Below are 18,073 nucleotides of genomic sequence, written 5' to 3'. Positions count from 1 at the left end.
ATCGGACTGAGCTTGTTGTCATTGCAGGCAATCTCAACGCTGTGCGTTACAGGGAAGACATCCTCCTCCCTCATGTGGTACCCTTCCTGCAGGCTCATCCTGACATGACCCTCCAGCATGACAATGCCACCAGCCATACTGCTCGTTCTGTGAGTGATTTCCTGCAAGACAGGAATGTCAATGTTCTGCCATGGTCCACCCAGAAATGTCTGGGAACTTGCAGGTGCCTTGGTGGAAGAGTGGGGTAACATCTCACAGCAAGAACTCACAAATCTGGTGATGTCCATGTTATTCCATCTCTGTTAGTCACCTGTGGAATTTGTTCAGTTGTTGAATCTTATGTTCATACAAATATTTACACGTTAAGTTTGCTGAAAATAAACACAGTTGACAGTGAGAGGACGTTTCTTTTTTTGTTGAGTTTACATTCACTGTAAAGCACTGTTTTGAGTTTAATCGCACCCCTATGGGCCCCGGTCAAACGTACTGCGCTATATAAGGAATATGGTGCAATTTGGGACGCAGATTTCTCATCAGTTTGATTAAAAATGGAGCCGACGGAGAGGGCTGCCTTGCTTCTAGCTCTTAGGAAACTTTATATATTTTTCTAAATGTATTATTTCTTACATTGTTAGCTCAGAAAATGTTTTGTGTTTTTACATACAACCGGGAAGAACTACTGGATATCAGAGTAGCGGTAACTCATCAGCACTAGAACCATTACGACCAGGAACTACTGGATATCAGAGCAGCGGTAACTCATCAGCACTAGAACCATTACGACCAGGAACTACTGGATATCAGAGCAGCGGTAACTCATCAGCACTAGAACCGTTACGACCAGGAACTACTGGATATCAGAGCAGCGGTAACTCATCAGCACTAGAACCATTATGACCAGGAACTACTGGATATCAGAGCAGCGGTAACTCATCAGCACTAGAACCATTACGACCAGGAACTACTGGATATCAGAGCAGCGGTAACTCATCAGCACTAGAACCATTACGACCAGGAACTACTGGATATCAGAGCAGCGGTAACTCATCAGCACTAGAACCATTACGACCAGGAACTACTGGATATCAGAGCAGCGGTAACTCATCAGCACTAGAACCGTTACGACCAGGAACTACTGGATATCAGAGCAGCGGTAACTCATCAGCACTAGAACCGTTACGACCAGGAACTACTGGATATCAGAGCAGCGGTAACTCATCAGCACTAGAACCGTTACGACCAGGAACTACTGGATATCAGAGCAGCGGTAACTCATCAGCACTAGAACCATTACGACCAGGAACTACTGGATATCAGAGCAGCGGTAACTCATCAGCACTAGAACCATTATGACCAGGAACTACTGGATATCAGAGCAGCGGTAACTCATCAGCACTAGAACCATTACGACCAGGAACTACTGGATATCAGAGCAGCGGTAACTCATCAGCACTAGAACCATTACGACCAGGAACTACTGGATATCAGAGCAGCGGTAACTCATCAGCACTAGAACCGTCATCAGGAACTAGGATACAGAGCATAACTCATCAGCACTAGAACCAGGGAACTACTGGATATCAGAGCAGCGGTAACTCATCAGCACTAGAACCATTATGACCAGGAACTACTGGATATCAGAGCAGCGGTAACTCATCAGCACTAGAACCATTACGACCAGGAACTACTGGATATCAGAGCAGCGGTAACTCATCAGCACTAGAACCATTACGACCAGGAACTACTGGATATCAGAGCAGCGGTAACTCATCAGCACTAGAACCATTACGACCAGGAACTACTGGATATCAGAGCAGCGGTAACTCATCAGCACTAGAACCATTACGACCAGGAACACAACTTTCCCGATCCTTTGTTTGCACCCCCAAGGGCAATTGAACTGATTCCAGAAGCTGACCCAAAACAAGGGCAATTGAACTGATTCCAGAAGCTGACCCAAAACAAGCCAGCGAAGGAGAGGTATTCTAGTCTGACTTAGCAGGCGCGCACACCACCCACCGCTTCTGAGTATATTACTCGTTAATGACCAAGGGCAACTGAACTGATTCCAGAAACTGACCCAAAACAAGCCGGCGAAGGAGAGGTATTCTAGTCTGACTTAGCAGGCGTGCACACCACCCACCGCTTCTGAGTATATTACTCGTTAATGACCAAGGGCAACTGAACTGATTCCAGAAACTGACCCAAAACAAGCCGGCGAAGGAGAGGTATTCTAGTCTTACTTAGCAGGCGCGCACACCACCCACCGCTTCCGAGTATATTACTCGTTAATGTTCAGTCTCTGGATAATAAAACACCCCCAAGGGCAATTGAATTATTTCCGACCCAAAACACTGGCGGAGCGGAGGTACTCGGAGTGGTCTTGTAGTCCGACTTAAGATGCGCGCACACCACCAACAACTCAGTACATTACTCGCTAATGTTTAGTACCCGGATAATAAAGTAGAGGGTTTCTTTCCAGAGAGACATCAGGGATTGTAACATACTCTGTTTCTCACGGAAACCTGGCTTTCTCGGGATATACTGAGAGAATACATGAGAAATCACCTGCTTGAAAATAAAAATGATTTCTAATTACTTCTAGGTGCCAATTATATTGTCCTGGCACTTTAAAGATTTCTTTGTGGAATTAGCTAAGATTTAGTAAATTATTCTGTTTTTTTTGGGGGGGGTACAACTGCACACCGAAGACATACATACCAGAAAATGTTTTAATTTCAAAAAAATTCCAGGAGAAATGTTGCATTATTTGAAAAAAAGTGTGCCAATATTTTAGGCAATGACTGTTTATAGACTTGAGATCATTGGCCACTTTATTAAAGTGGCTAGTGTTCCATTTATTAATGCCACTTGAATAAAGTTGACATGTGTCCATTAAGATCCAGTATACACATATGAGTTGAGTAGTCATCCATATGTTTAACTAGGCAAGTCAGTTAAGAACAAATTCTTATTGTCAATGACAGTCTGGGAACAGTGGGTTAACTGGTCTGGGAACAGTGGGGTTAACTGGTCTAGGAACAGTGGGTTAACTGGTCTAGGAACAGTGGGTTAACTGGTCTAGGAACAGTGGGTTAACTGGTCTAGGAACAGTGGGTTAACTGGTCTAGGAACAGTGGGTTAACTGGTCTAGGAACAGTGGGTTAACTGGTCTAGGAACAGTGGGTTAACTGGTCTAGGAACAGTGGGTTAACTGGTCTAGGAACAGTGGGTTAACTGGTCTAGGAACAGCGGGTTAACTGGTCTAGGAACAGCGGGTTAACTGGTCTAGGAACAGTGGGTTAACTGGTCTAGGAACAGCGGGTTAACTGGTCTAGGAACAGTGGGTTAACTGCCTTGTTCAGCGGCAGAACGACAGATTTTTACCTCGTCAGCTCGGGGATTCAAACCAGCAACCTTTCGGTTACAAGTCCAACTCTCTAAACACTAAGCTACATGTGACCAATACAATTAGATTTGATTTGAGCTCGAGTTTAAGGTCACTTGATTATTTAACATTAGATATAGATCAAAATGTTACTCAAGTCTCAATAGGAAAAGTGACCTGTTTGGATGGAAGAGGAAGTTTTGAGAAGAGATGGGTTGGAACAGAAATCAGTTCAACATCTCTACCAGATCAGTACGTACATGCAAAGGTGTAATCAGATAACACACTGCTATGACAGGCTAGAGGGAAGCACAGGGGGGGTGGGGGACAGACGGGGTGGTACTAAGACAGTAGGTGTTGAATAGCCTGGTACCAGATCTGTTAGTGCTGGGAGAGGAGATGTGTAAATGTAAATGTCTAGGAGAGGAGATGTCTAGGGGAGGAGATGTCTAGGGGAGATGTCTAGGAGACTAAATGTCTAGGAGACTAGATGTCTAGGAGGAGATGTCTAGGAGACTAAATGTCTAGGAGACTAGATGTCTAGGGGAGGAGATGTCTAGGGGAGGAGATGTCTAGGGGAGGAGATGTCTAGGGGAGGAGATGTCTAGGGGAGGAGATGTCTAGGGGAGGAGATGTCTAGGGGAGGAGATGTCTAGGAGGAGATGTCTAGGAGGAGATATCTAGGAGGAGATGTCTAGGGGAGGAGATGTCTAGAAGATGTCTAGGGGAGGAGATGTCTAGGGGAGGAGATGTCTAGAAGATGTCTAGGGGAGGAGATGTCTAGGGGAGGAGATGTCTAGGGGAGGAGATGTCTAGGGGAGGAGATGTCTAGGAGAGGAGATGTCTAGGAGAGGAGATGTCTAGGGGAGGAGATGTCTAGGGGAGGAGATGTCTAGGGGAGGAGATGTCTAGGAGAGGAGCTGTCTAGGGGAGGAGATGTCTAGAAGATGTCTAGGGGAGGAGATGTCTAGGAAGAGATGTCTAGGGGAGGAGATGTCTAGGGGAGGAGATGTCTAGGGGAGGAGATGTCTAGGGGAGGAGATGTCTAGGGGAGGAGATGTCTAGGGGAGGAGATGTCTAGGGGAGGAGATGTCTAGGGGAGGAGATGTCTAGGGGAGGAGATGTCTAGGGGAGGAGATGTCTAGGGGAGGAGATGTCTAGGGGAGGAGATGTCTAGGGGAGGAGATGTCTAGGGGAGGAGATGTCTAGGGGAGGAGATGTCTAGGGGAGGAGATGTCTAGGGGAGGAGATGTCTAGGGAGGAGATGTCTAGGGGAGGAGATGTCTAGGGGAGGAGATGTCTAGGGGAGGAGATGTCTAGGAGGAGATGTCTAGGGGAGGAGATGTCTAGGGGAGGAGATGTCTAGGGGAGGAGATGTCTAGGGGAGGAGATGTCTAGGGGAGGAGATGTCTAGAAGATGTCTAGGGGAGGAGATGTCTAGGGAGGAGATGTCTAGGAGAGGAGATGTCTAGGAGAGGAGATGTCTAGGAGAGGAGATGTCTAGGAGAGGAGATGTCTAGGGGAGGAGATGTCTAGGGGAGGAGATGTCTAGGGGAGGAGATGTCTAGGGGAGGAGATGTCTAGGGGAGGAGATGTCTAGAGGAGATGTCTAGGGAGGAGATGTCTAGGGGAGGAGATGTCTAGGGGAGGAGATGTCTAGGGGAGGAGATGTCTAGGGAGGAGATGTCTAGGGGAGGAGATGTCTAGGGGAGGAGATGTCTAGGGGAGGAGATGTCTAGGGGAGGAGATGTCTAGGGGAGGAGATGTCTAGGGAGGAGATGTCTAGGGAGGAGATGTCTAGGGAGGAGATGTCTAGGGGAGGAGATGTCTAGGGGAGGAGATGTCTAGGGGAGGAGATGTCTAGGGGAGGAGATGTCTAGGGGAGATGTCTAGGGGAGGAGATGTCTAGGGTCTAGGGAGGAGATGTCTAGGGGAGGAGATGTCTAGGGGAGGAGATGTCTAGGGGAGGAGATGTCTAGGGGAGGAGATGTCTAGGGGAGGAGATGTCTAGGGAGGAGATGTCTAGGGGAGGAGATGTCTAGGGGAGGAGATGTCTAGGGGAGGAGATGTCTAGGGGAGGAGATGTCTAGGGGAGGAGATGTCTAGGGGAGATGTCTAGGGGAGGAGATGTCTAGGGGAGGAGATGTCTAGGGGAGGAGATGTCTAGGAGATGTCTAGGAGGAGATGTCTAGGGGGAGATGTCTAGGGGAGGAGATGTCTAGGGAGGAGATGTCTAGGGAGGAGATGTCTAGGGGAGGAGATGTCTAGGGGAGGAGATGTCTAGGGGAGGAGATGTCTAGGGGAGGAGATGTCTAGGGGAGGAGATGTCTAGGGGAGGAGATGTCTAGGAGGAGATGTCTAGGAGGGGAGATGTCTAGGAGGAGATGTCTAGGAGGAGATGTCTAGGAGGGAGATGTCTAGGAGGAGATGTCTAGGAGGGAGATGTCTAGGAGGGAGATGTCTAGGAGGAGATGTCTAGGGGAGGAGATGTCTAGGAGGAGATGTCTAGGAGGAGATGTCTAGGGGGAGATGTCTAGGGGAGGAGATGTCTAGGGGAGGAGATGTCTAGGGGAGGAGATGTCTAGGGGAGGAGATGTCTAGGGGAGGAGATGTCTAGGGGAGGAGATGTCTAGGGGAGGAGATGTCTAGGGGAGGAGATGTCTAGGGGAGGAGATGTCTAGGGGAGGAGATGTCTAGGGGAGGAGATGTCTAGGAGGAGATGTCTAGGAGGAGATGTCTAGGAGGAGATGTCTAGGAGGAGATGTCTAGGAGGAGATGTCTAGGAGGAGATGTCTAGGAGGAGATGTCTAGGAGGAGATGTCTAGGGGAGGAGATGTCTAGGGGAGGAGATGTCTAGGGGAGGAGATGTCTAGGGGAGGAGATGTCTAGGAGAGGAGATGTCTAGGAGAGGAGATGTCTAGGGGAGGAGATGTCTAGGGGAGGAGATGTCTAGGGGAGGAGATGTCTAGGGGAGGAGATGTCTAGGGGAGGAGATGTCTAGGGGAGGAGATGTCTAGGGGAGGAGATGTCTAGGGGAGGAGATGTCTAGGAGGAGATGTCTAGGAGGAGATGTCTAGGAGGAGATGTCTAGGGGAGGAGATGTCTAGGGGAGGAGATGTCTAGGGGAGGAGATGTCTAGGAGATGTCTAGGGGAGGAGATGTCTAGGAGGGGAGATGTCTAGGGGAGGAGATGTCTAGGGGAGGAGATGTCTAGGGGAGGAGATGTCTAGGGGAGGAGATGTCTAGGGGAGGAGATGTCTAGGGGAGGAGATGTCTAGGGGAGGAGATGTCTAGGGGAGGAGATGTCTAGGGGAGGAGATGTCTAGGGGAGGAGATGTCTAGAAGATGTCTAGGGGGAGATGTCTAGGAGGAGATGTCTAGGGGAGGAGATGTCTAGCAGATGTCTAGGGGAGGAGATGTCTAGGAGGGGAGATGTCTAGGAGGGGAGATGTCTAGGAGGGGAGATGTCTAGGGGAGGAGATGTCTAGGGGAGGAGATGTCTAGGGGAGGAGATGTCTAGGAGGAGATGTCTAGGAGGAGATGTCTAGGAGGAGATGTCTAGGGGAGGAGATGTCTAGGGGAGGAGATGTCTAGGGGAGGAGATGTCTAGGGGAGGAGATGTCTAGGGGAGGAGATGTCTAGGGGAGGAGATGTCTAGGGGAGGAGATGTCTAGGGGAGGAGATGTCTAGGGGAGGAGATGTCTAGGGGAGGAGACACCACATCATGTACTTGTGCTTAATCCAGTGACATCACTGCTAGGTGGTAAAACATATTCAGGTAACACCATCCACCGACTCTGTACTGTTGGTTCAGAACAGAACCTGTCTTCTGACCCGTAATCTCAACTACAGACAGATGGGAGAGCAGATCCACACAGTATCTCTCCTGACCCGACACAGTATCTCTCCTGACCTCAGTCATTGGTAACATTTAATATGAGCCGACACAGTATCTTTCCTGACCCGACACAGTATCTCTCCTGACCCGACACAGTATCTCTCCTGACCCGACACAGTATCTCTCCTGACCCGACACAGTATCTCTCCTGACCCGACACAGTATCTCTCCTGACCCGACACAGTATCTCTCCTGACCTCAGTCATTGGTAACATTTTATACATTACAATATCCTAAATACATCAAATGACCTAGGATGAAATGAAACCCTGGTCATTTAAACATGTTTTATTCAGGTTGAGCAGTAAAGGACTGTGGATTTTTGTCCACAACATATGTTGTAAAACGTTGAGAGTTAAAAAAAAAGACAAAAATACAAGTGTAGCTTTGAAATGTTTAGCTAGGCTAGATTCTGGATCCCCAACAAAAGGCCTTATAGCCGCGGGAGGAAGGGACTGCAGGGGGAGGAAGGGACTGCAGGGGGAGGAAGGGACTGCAGGGGGAGGAAGGAACTGCAGGGGGAGGAAGGGACTGCAGGGGGAGGAAGGAACTGCAGGGGGAGGAAGGGACTGCAGGGGAGGAAGGGACTGCAGGGGGAGGAAGGGACTGCAGGGGGAGGAAGGGACTGCAGGGGGAGGAAGGGACTGCAGGGGGAGGAAGGGACTGCAGGGGGAGGAAGGGACTGCAGGGGAGGAAGGGACTGCAGGGGAGGAAGGGACTGCAGGGGGAGGAAGGGACTGCAGGGGAGGAAGGGACTGCAGAGGGAGGAAGGGACTGCAGGGGGAGGAAGGGACTGCAGGGGGAGGAAGGGACTGCAGGGGGAGGAAGGGACTGCAGCGGGAGGAAGGGACTGCAGGGGGAGGAAGGGACTGCAGGGGGAGGAAGGGACTGCAGGGGGAGGAAGGGACTGCAGGGGGAGGAAGGGACTGCAGGGGGAGGAAGGAACTGCAGGGGGAGGAAGGAACTGCAGGGGGAGGAAGAAACTGCAGGGGGAGGAAGGGACTGCAGGGGGAGGAAGGGACTGGGGGAGGAAGGAACTGCAGGGGGAGGAAGGGACTGCAGGGGAGGAAGAAACTGCAGGGGGAGGAAGGAACTGCAGGGGGAGGAAGGGACTGCAGGGGGAGGAAGGAACTGCAGGGGAGGAAGGGACTGCAGGGGGAGGAAGGGACTGCAGGGGGAGGAAGGAACTGCAGGGGGAGGAAGGGACTGCAGGGGGAGGAAGAAACTGCAGGGGGAGGAAGGGACTGCAGGGGGAGGAAGAAACTGCAGGGGGAGGAAGGAACTGCAGGGGGAGGAAGGAACTGCAGGGGGAGGAAGGGACTGCAGGGGGAGGAAGGGACTGCAGGGGGAGGAAGGGACTGCAGGGGGAGGAAGGGACTGCAGGGGGAGGAAGGGACTGCAGGGGGAGGAAGGGACTGCAGGGGGAGGAAGGGACTGCAGGGGGAGGAAGGGACTGCAGGGGGAGGAAGGAACTGCAGGGGGAGGAAGGAACTGCAGCATCCGCTGATAAATCTACAATATATGTATATTTATTTAACTAGGTCTTTATTATTAATCACTTGGCAGCCCCCCTGTCGACTGCACCCCCCAATACAAAACATTGCTCGCTGGTGACTGGTCGTTATTGGGTATGTTTGGGTTGAATAAAAAAACATCACATTTTAAAAAATAAAACTATATATATATTATTCACAACTAAACGTATACTGGAAAAAATATTAAAAAGCAACATGCAACCATTTCAAAGATTTTACTGAGTTACAGTTTATGAGAAAATCAAGCAAATTGGAAAAATATTAATGAGGCCCTAATCTATGGATTTCACATGATTTGGCCGGAGCGGGCCGGGGCACAGGGTGGAGACACCGGATGTGGGCTACGGGCCGGGGCACAGGGTGAAGACACCGGATGTGGGCTACGGGCCGGGGCACAGGGTGAAGACACCGGATGTGGGCTACGGGCCGGGGCACAGGGTGGAGACACTGGATGTGGGCTACGGGCCGGGGCACAGGGTGGAGAGACTGGATGTGGGCTACGGGCCGGGGCACAGGGTGGAGACACTGGATGTGGGCTACGGGCCGGGGCACAGGGTGGAGACACCGGTTGTGGGCTACGGGCCGGGGCACAGGGTGGAGACACTGGATGTGGGCTACGGGCCGGGGCACAGGGTGGAGACACCGGTTGTGGGCTACGGGCCGGGGCACAGGGTGGAGACACCGGATGTGGGCTACGGGCTGGGGCACAGCCATGGGTGGAGACACCGGATGTGGGCTACGGGCCGGGGCACAGGGTGGAGACACCGGTTGTGGGCTACGGGCCGGGGCACAGGGTGGTGACACCGGTTGTGGGCTACGGGCCGGGGCACAGGGTGGAGACACCGGTTGTGGGCTACGGGCCGGGGCACAGGGTGGAGACACCGGTTGTGGGCTACGGGCCGGGGCACAGGGTGGAGACACCGGTTGTGGGCTACAAGTGTGGTTACACCCGAAAACTACATTGGAGGTGGATTTGGTAGCAACTACCTTACAACGGCTCTGGTGGACATTCCTGCAGTCAGCATGCCATGCTCCCTTAAAACTTCAGACATCTGTGGCATTGTGTTGTTTGACAAAACTGCACATTTTAGAGTGACCTTTTATTGTCCCCAGCACAAGGTGCACCTGTGTAAGGCCATGCTTCTTGATATGCCGCCCCGTCAGGTGGTTAGATTATCTTGGCAACGAAATGCTCACTAACAGGGATGTGCACCAACATTGAGAGAAATAAGCATTTTGTGCGAACGGAATATTTTTAGGGGATCTTTTATTTCAGCTCATCAACACTTTACATGTTGCGTTTATACTTTTGTTCAGTATAGATTTAGTAGATGGCATAATGACCTAGAAGACCTAAACACATGATCCACCGACAGGTCTGACAGAATCCAGAATGTTCTTTTCCCTCCTCTCTCCACTTCTTCTTCTCTCTCATCCTCCCCTTCTTCTTGCACACAGCTCCTGGCACATAAGTAGTCCTAGCGATGTGAAGTCTCTGTGAGTGTATGCACTGTTTGTTTCCCTCTGTGTGTGAGTGTGTTTAAGAGTGTGTGATCAAGAGGCAGCCAGGGCCTTAACTAGGTAGAGCTTGTCTCCCTGCTCGCTGGTGAAGATGGGAGCCTTCTTGTAGTGATCCACCAAGTCCTCCAGAGAACTGAACTTCCTCTGGCCAATGCAGTACAAACCATCCTTCAACTGAACCTTGAAATGCTTGTTCTTCCCCTGGGCCTTCAGAGAGATGGAGAAATCATTGGGCTGGAGAGAGAGAGGGAGACCGAGACAGAGAAAGGTCAATACAAGCTGTACACTGAGCAGACAGTAAACACTATTAATCTCATGACAGATTCTACTACTTGTGACTGCAGGGCATTTTCATCTAAAAAAGGACCAATGAGCACCGACAGTTAAGTTGAATTAGTCGTATGGTCCAATGAAATGCTAACAGGTTCCTCCTCGGCAAGGCAGGGCTGAGACAAGGCTGAGAGCTACGCCACCGTTTATAACTACAAGTATAATATAAGAAATCAATGATGTCCAGCCCAAGGCTCCAGCAGTGCATTTGGTTTGTTAACTTGCTAGCCAAGTGGCTAGATGTCAAGATAAAGCTCATTGGTTACAAATAAATATATATACATATATATATATATATATATACTACCGTTCAAAAGTTTGGGGTCACTTAGAAATGTCCTTGTTTTTGAAAGAAAAGCACATTTTTTGGTCCATTAAAATAACATCAAATTGATCAGAAATACAGTGTAGACATTGTTAATGTTGTAAATGACTGTTGTAGCTGGAAACGGCTGATTGTTAATGGAATATCTACATAGTTGTACAGAGGCCCATTATCAGCAACCATCACTCCTGTGTTCCAATGGCACGTTCTGTTAGCTAATCCAAGTTTATCATTTTAAAAGGCTGATTGATCATTAGAAAACCCTTTTGAAATGATGCTAGCACAGCTGAAAACTGTTGTCCTGATTAAAGAAGCAATAAAACTGGCCTTCTTTAGACTAGTTGAGTATCTGGAGCATAAGCCTTTGTGGGTTTGATTACAGGCTCAAACTGGCCAGAAACAAAGACCTTTCTTCTGAAACTCGTCAGTCTATTCCTGTTCTGAGAAATGAAGGTTATTCCATGTGAGAAATTGTCAAGAAACTGAACATCTCATCCACCAACGCTGTGTACTACTCCCTTCACAGAACAGCGCAAACTGGCTCTAACCAGAATAGAAAGAGGAGTGGGAGGCCCCGGTGCACAACTGAGCAAGAGGACAAGTACATTAGAGTGTCTAGTTTGAGAAGCAGATGCCTCACAAGTCCTCAACTGGCAGCGTCATTAAATAGGCACCGCAAAACACTAGTCTCAACGTCAACAGTGAAGACGAAGGCGACTCTGAGATGCTGTCCTTCTCGGCAGAGTTGCAAAGAAAAAGACAAATCTCTTTCCAGGATACCACCTTTCCAACACGTAAGTTTGTCAAATTTCTGCCCCGGTAGAGCTGCTCCGGAAACTTATAATAATATATAATATATGCCATTTAGCAGACGCTTTTATCCAAAGCGACTTACAGTCATGTGTGCATACATTCTACGTATGGGCGGTCCCGGGGATCGAACCCACTACCCTGGCGTGGTCCCGGGGATCGAACCCACTACCCTGGGTGGTCCCGGGGATCGAACCCACTACCCTGGCGTTACAAGCGCCATGCTCTACCAACTGAGCTACAGAAGGACCAACTTCTAGAAGCAACAACGGATCAACAGCAAAATAGTATATAAATATAATATAATATAATATAATAATATATATAATAAACAAGCTCACAGAACAGGATTGCCGAGTGCTGAAGTAAAAAATAATATGTCCTCCGTAGCAACACTCACTACTCACTTCCAAACTGCCTCTTCATGAAATGGGTTTCCATGGCCACGCAGCCGCACACAAGCCTAAGATCACCAATGTCAAGCGTTGGGTGTACAGATCGCCGCCATTGGACTCTGGAGCAGTGGAAAAGCGTTCTCTGGAGTGACGAATCACACTTCACCGTCTGGCAGTCTGACTGACTAATCTGGGTTTGGCCGATGCCAGGAGAACTCTATCCGCCCCAATGCACAGTGCCAACTGTAAAGTTTGGTGGAGGAGGAATAATGGTCTGGGGCTGTTTTTCATGGTTTGGACAAGGTCTTTTAGTCCCAGTGAAGGAAAATCAACGCTACAGCATACAATGAAATTCTAGATGATTCTGTGCTTCCAACTGTGTGGCAACAGTTTGGGGAAGGACCTTTCCTGTTTCAGCATGACAACGCCCCCTTGCACAGAGCGAGGTCCATACAGAAATGGTTTGTTGAGATTGGTGTAGAATAAGTTGACTGGCCTGCTCAGAGTCCTGACCTCAACCAAATCGAACACCTTTGGGATGAATTAGAATGCCGACTGCGAGTAAGGCCTAATCAGGCCTCATTAATGCTCGTGTCTGAATGGAAGCAAGTCCCACAGCAATGTTCCAACATCTAGTGGAAAGCCTTCCCAGAAGAGTGGAGGCTGTTATAGCAGCAAAGGGGGGGACCAACTCCATATTAAAGCCTTCCCAGAAGAGTGGAGGCTGTTATAGCAGCAAAGGGGGGGACCAACTCCATATTAAAGCCTTCCCAGTAGAGTGGAGGCTGATATAGGGGGGACCAACTCCATATTAATGACTTCCCAGAAGATTGGAGGCTGTTATAGCAGCAAAGAGGGGACCAACTCCATATTAAAGCCTTCCCAGTAGAGTGGCTGGAGGCTGATATAGGGGGGACCAACTCCATATTAATGACTTCCCAGAAGACTGGAGGCTGTTATAGCAGCAAAGGGGGGACCAACTCTATATTAAAGCCTTCCCAGAAGAGTGGAGGCTGTTATAGCAGCAAAGAGGGGACCAACTCCATATTAAAGCCTTCCCAGTAGAGTGGAGGCTGATATAGGGGGGACCAACTCCATATTAAAGCCTTCCCAGTAGAGTGGAGGCTGATATAGACCACCGCCTGTATAGACTGTATAGACCACCGCCTGTATAGACCACCGCCTGTATAGACCACCGCCTGTATAGACTGTATAGACTACCGCCTGTATAGACCACCGCCTGTATAGACTGTATAGACTACCGCCTGTATAAACCACCGCCTGTATAGACCACCGCCTGTATAGACTGTATAGACCACCGCCTGTATAGACCACCGCCTGTATAGACCACCGCCTGTATAGACCACCGCCTGTATAGACCACTGCCTGTATAGACCACCGCCTGTATAGACTGTATAGACTACCGCCTGTATAGACCACCGCCTGTATAGACTGTATAGACTACCGCCTGTATAAACCACCGCCTGTATAGACCACCGCCTGTATAGACTGTATAGACTACCGCCTGTATAAACTACCGCCTGTATAGACTGTATAGACTACCGCCTGTATAGACCACTGCCTGTATAGACCACCGCCTGTATAGACTGTATAGACTACCGCCTGTATAGACTGTATAGACCACCGCCTGTATAGACTGTATAGACCACCGCCTGTATAGACTGTATAGACCACCGCCTGTATAGACCACCGCCTGTATAGACCACCGCCTGTATAGACTGTATAGACCACCCCCTGTATAGACCACCCCTGTCTAGACTGTATAGACCACCCCCTGTATAGACTGTATAGACCACCGCCTGTATAGACCACCGCCTGTATAGACCACCCCTGTATAGACCACCCCCTGTATAGACCACCCCCTGTATAGACCACCGCCTGTATAGACTGTATAGACCACCGCCTGTATAGACCACCGCCTGTATAGACCACCGCCTGTATAGACCACCGCCTGTATAGACCACCGCCTGTCTAGACTGTATAGACCACCGCCTGTATAGACCACCGCCTGTCTAGACCACCGCCTGTATAAACCACCGCCTGTATAGACCACCGCCTGTATAGACCACCGCCTGTCTAGACTGTATAGACCACCGCCTGTATAGACTGTATAGACCACCGCCTGTATAGACCACCGCCTGTATAGACTGTATAGACCACCCCCTGTATAGACCACCGCCTGTCTAGACTGTATAGACCACCCCCTGTATAGACTGTATAGACCACCGCCTGTATAGACCACCGCCTGTATAGACCACCCCCTGTATAGACCACCGCCTGTATAGACTGTATAGACCACCGCCTGTATAGACCACCGCCTGTATAGACCACCGACTGTATAGACTGTATAGACCACCGCCTGTATAGACCACCGCCTGTATAGACCACCGCCTGTCTAGACCACCGCCTGTCTAGACCACCGCCTGTCTAGACCACCGCCTGTCTAGACCACCGCCTGTCTAGACCACCGCCTGTATAGACCACCGCCTGTATAGACTGTATAGACCACCGCCTGTATAGACCACCGCCTGTATAGACCACCGCCTGTATAGACCACCGCCTGTATAGACCACCGCCTGTATAGACCACCGCCTGTATAGACCACCGCCTGTATAGACTGTATAGACTACCGCCTGTATAAACCACCGCCTGTATAGACTGTATAGACTACCGCCTGTATAGACTGTATAGACCACCGCCTGTATAGACCACCGCCTGTATAGACTGTATAGACTACCGCCTGTATAGACTGTATAGACCACCGCCTGTATAGACTGTATAGACCACCGCCTGTATAGACTGTATAGACCACCGCCTGTATAGACTGTATAGACCACCGCCTGTATAGACCACCCCCTGTATAGACTGTATAAACCACCGCCTGTATAGACCACCCCCTGTATAGACTGTATAAACCACCGCCTGTATAGACCACCCCCTGTATAGACTGTATAAACCACCGCCTGTATAGACTGTATAAACCACCGCCTGTATAGACCACCGCCTGTATAGACCACCGCCTGTATAGACCACCGCCTGTATAGACCACCGCCTGTATAGACCACCGCCTGTATAGACCACCGCCTGTATAGACCACCGCCTGTATAAACCACCGCCTGTATAGACCACCGCCTGTATAGACCACCGCCTGTATAGACCACCGCCTGTATAGACCACCGCCTGTATAGACCACCGCCTGTATAGACCACCGCCTGTATAGACCACCGCCTGTATAGACCACCGCCTGTATAGACTGTATAGACTACCGCCTGTATAAACCACCGCCTGTATAGACTGTATAGACTACCGCCTGTATAAACCACCGCCTGTATAGACTGTATAGACCACCGCCTGTATAGACCACCGCCTGTATAGACCACCGCCTGTATAGACTGTATAGACTACCGCCTGTATAGACTGTATAGACCACCGCCTGTATAGACTGTATAGACCACCGCCTGCATAGACTGTATAGACCACCGCCTGTATAGACTGTATAGACCACCGCCTGTATAGACCACCCCCTGTATAGACTGTATAAACCACCGCCTGTATAGACCACCCCCTGTATAGACTGTATAAACCACCGCCTGTATAGACCACCCCCTGTATAGACTGTATAAACCACCGCCTGTATAGACCACCCCCTGTATAGACTGTATAAACCACCGCCTGTATAGACCACCCCCTGTATAGACCACCGCCTGTATAGACTGTATAGACCACCCCCTGTATAGACTGTATAGACCACCGCCTGTATAGACCACCCCCTGTATAGACCACCGCCTGTATAGACTGTATAGACCACCGCCTGTATAGACCACCGCCTGTATAGACCACCGACTGTATAGACTGTATAGACCACCGCCTGTATAGACCACCGCCTGTATAGACCACCCCCTGTATAGACCACCGCCTGTCTAGACCACCGCCTGTCTAGACCACCGCCTGTCTAGACCACCGCCTGTATAGACTGTATAGACCACCGCCTGTATAGACCACCGCCTGTATAGACCACCGCCTGTATAGACCACCGCCTGTATAGACCACCGCCTGTATAGACCACCGCCTGTCTAGACTGTATAGACCACCGCCTGTATAGACCACCGCCTGTATAGACTACAGACCACCGGCTGTACAGACCACCGCCTGTACAGACCACCGCCTATACAGACCACCGCCTGTACAGACCACCGCCTGTATAGACTGTATAGACCACCCCTTGTATAGACTGTATAGACCACCCCCTGTATAGACTGTATAGACCACCCCTGTATAGACTGTATAGACCACCCCCTGTATAGACTGTATAGACCACCCCTGTATAGACTGTATAGACCACCCCTGTATAGACCACCCCTGTATAGACTGTATAGACCACCCCTGTATAGACCACCCCCCCTGTATAGACTGTATAGACCACCCCTGTATAGACTGTATAGACCACCCCCTGTATAGACTGTATAGACCACCCCTGTATAGACTGTATAGACCACCCCTGTATAGACTGTATAGACCACCCCTGTATAGACTGTATAGACCACCCCTGTATAGACTGTATAGACCACCCCCTGTATAGACCACCCCCTGTATAGATCACCCCCTGTATAGACCACCCCCTGTATAGACTGTATAGACCACCCCCTGTATAGACTGTATAGACCACCCCCTGTATAGACTGTATAGACCACCCCCTGTATAGACTGTATAGACCACCCCCTGTATAGACCACCGCCTGTATAGACTGTACAGACCACCCCCTGTATAGACCACCCCCTGTATAGACTGTATAGACCACCCCCTGTATAGACTGTATAGACCACCCCCTGTATAGACTGTATAGACCACCCCCTGTATAGACTGTATAGACCACCCCCTGTACAGACTGTATAGACCACCCCTGTACAGACTGTATAGACCACCCCTGTACAGACTGTATAGACCACCCCCTGTACAGACTGTATAGACCACCCCCTGTACAGACTGTATAGACCACCCCCTGTATAGACTGTATAGACCACCCCCTGTACAGACTGTATAGACCACCCCTGTATAGACTGTATAGACCACCCCCTGTATAGACTGTATAGACCACCCCCTGTATAGACCACCACCTGTATAGACTGTATAGACCACCCTCTGTATAGACTACCCCCTGTATAGACCACCACCTGTATAGACTGTATAGACCACCCCCTGTATAGACCACCCCTGTATAGACTGTATAGACCACCCCCTGTATAGACTGTATAGACCACCCCCTGTATAGACTGTATAGACCACCCCTGTATAGACCACCCCTGTATAGACCACCCCTGTATAGACCACCCCTGTATAGACCACCCCTGTATAGACCACCCCTGTATAGACCACCCCTGTATAGACCACCCCTGTATAGACCACCCCTGTATAGACTGTATAGACCACCCCCTGTATAGACTGTATAGACCACCCCCTGTACAGACTGTATAGACCACCCCTGTACAGACTGTATAGACCACCCCTGTACAGACTGTATAGACCACCCCCTGTACAGACTGTATAGACCACCCCCTGTACAGACTGTATAGACCACCCCCTGTATAGACCACCCCCTGTATAGACTGTATAGACCACCCCCTGTACAGACTGTATAGACCACCGCGTGGCCGTTGTGGTGGTGAGAGAGAAACATACCTCTATCTCCCACAGAACTAGAATGAATGAGATTCACTTTCTCTGCTCTGACAGATATGAGCAACACATCTCTCCAGCTTTGCACCTCATCTATTTCCTCATATAATCATAGACCGGAGGAGGGCATCATCGTTAGTAAGAATTTGTTCTGAACTGACATGCCTAGTTAAATAA

General features: G+C 49.9%; 1 protein-coding gene across 2 annotated transcripts in view; it reads right to left on the bottom strand.

Moving 5' to 3' along the window:
• Positions 1-10,019: 10,019 nt before the first annotated feature.
• LOC124039437 (cytoplasmic protein NCK1-like) overlaps positions 10,020-18,073 on the bottom strand; it is a 96,830-nt gene continuing 88,776 nt past the window's right edge. For both annotated transcript variants that reach the window (XM_046355401.1, XM_046355403.1), the window contains one exon: positions 10,020-10,576. In XM_046355401.1, coding sequence (XP_046211357.1) covers positions 10,376-10,576 — 201 coding nt within the window. In that variant the 3' untranslated portion in view covers positions 10,020-10,375. The remainder of the gene's footprint in view (positions 10,577-18,073) is intronic.

The sequence above is a fragment of the Oncorhynchus gorbuscha genome, linkage group LG07 (assembly GCF_021184085.1).
Source record: "Oncorhynchus gorbuscha isolate QuinsamMale2020 ecotype Even-year linkage group LG07, OgorEven_v1.0, whole genome shotgun sequence".
NCBI lineage: Eukaryota > Metazoa > Chordata > Actinopteri > Salmoniformes > Salmonidae > Oncorhynchus > Oncorhynchus gorbuscha.
This window is presented reverse-complemented; position numbering and strand designations above follow the sequence as displayed.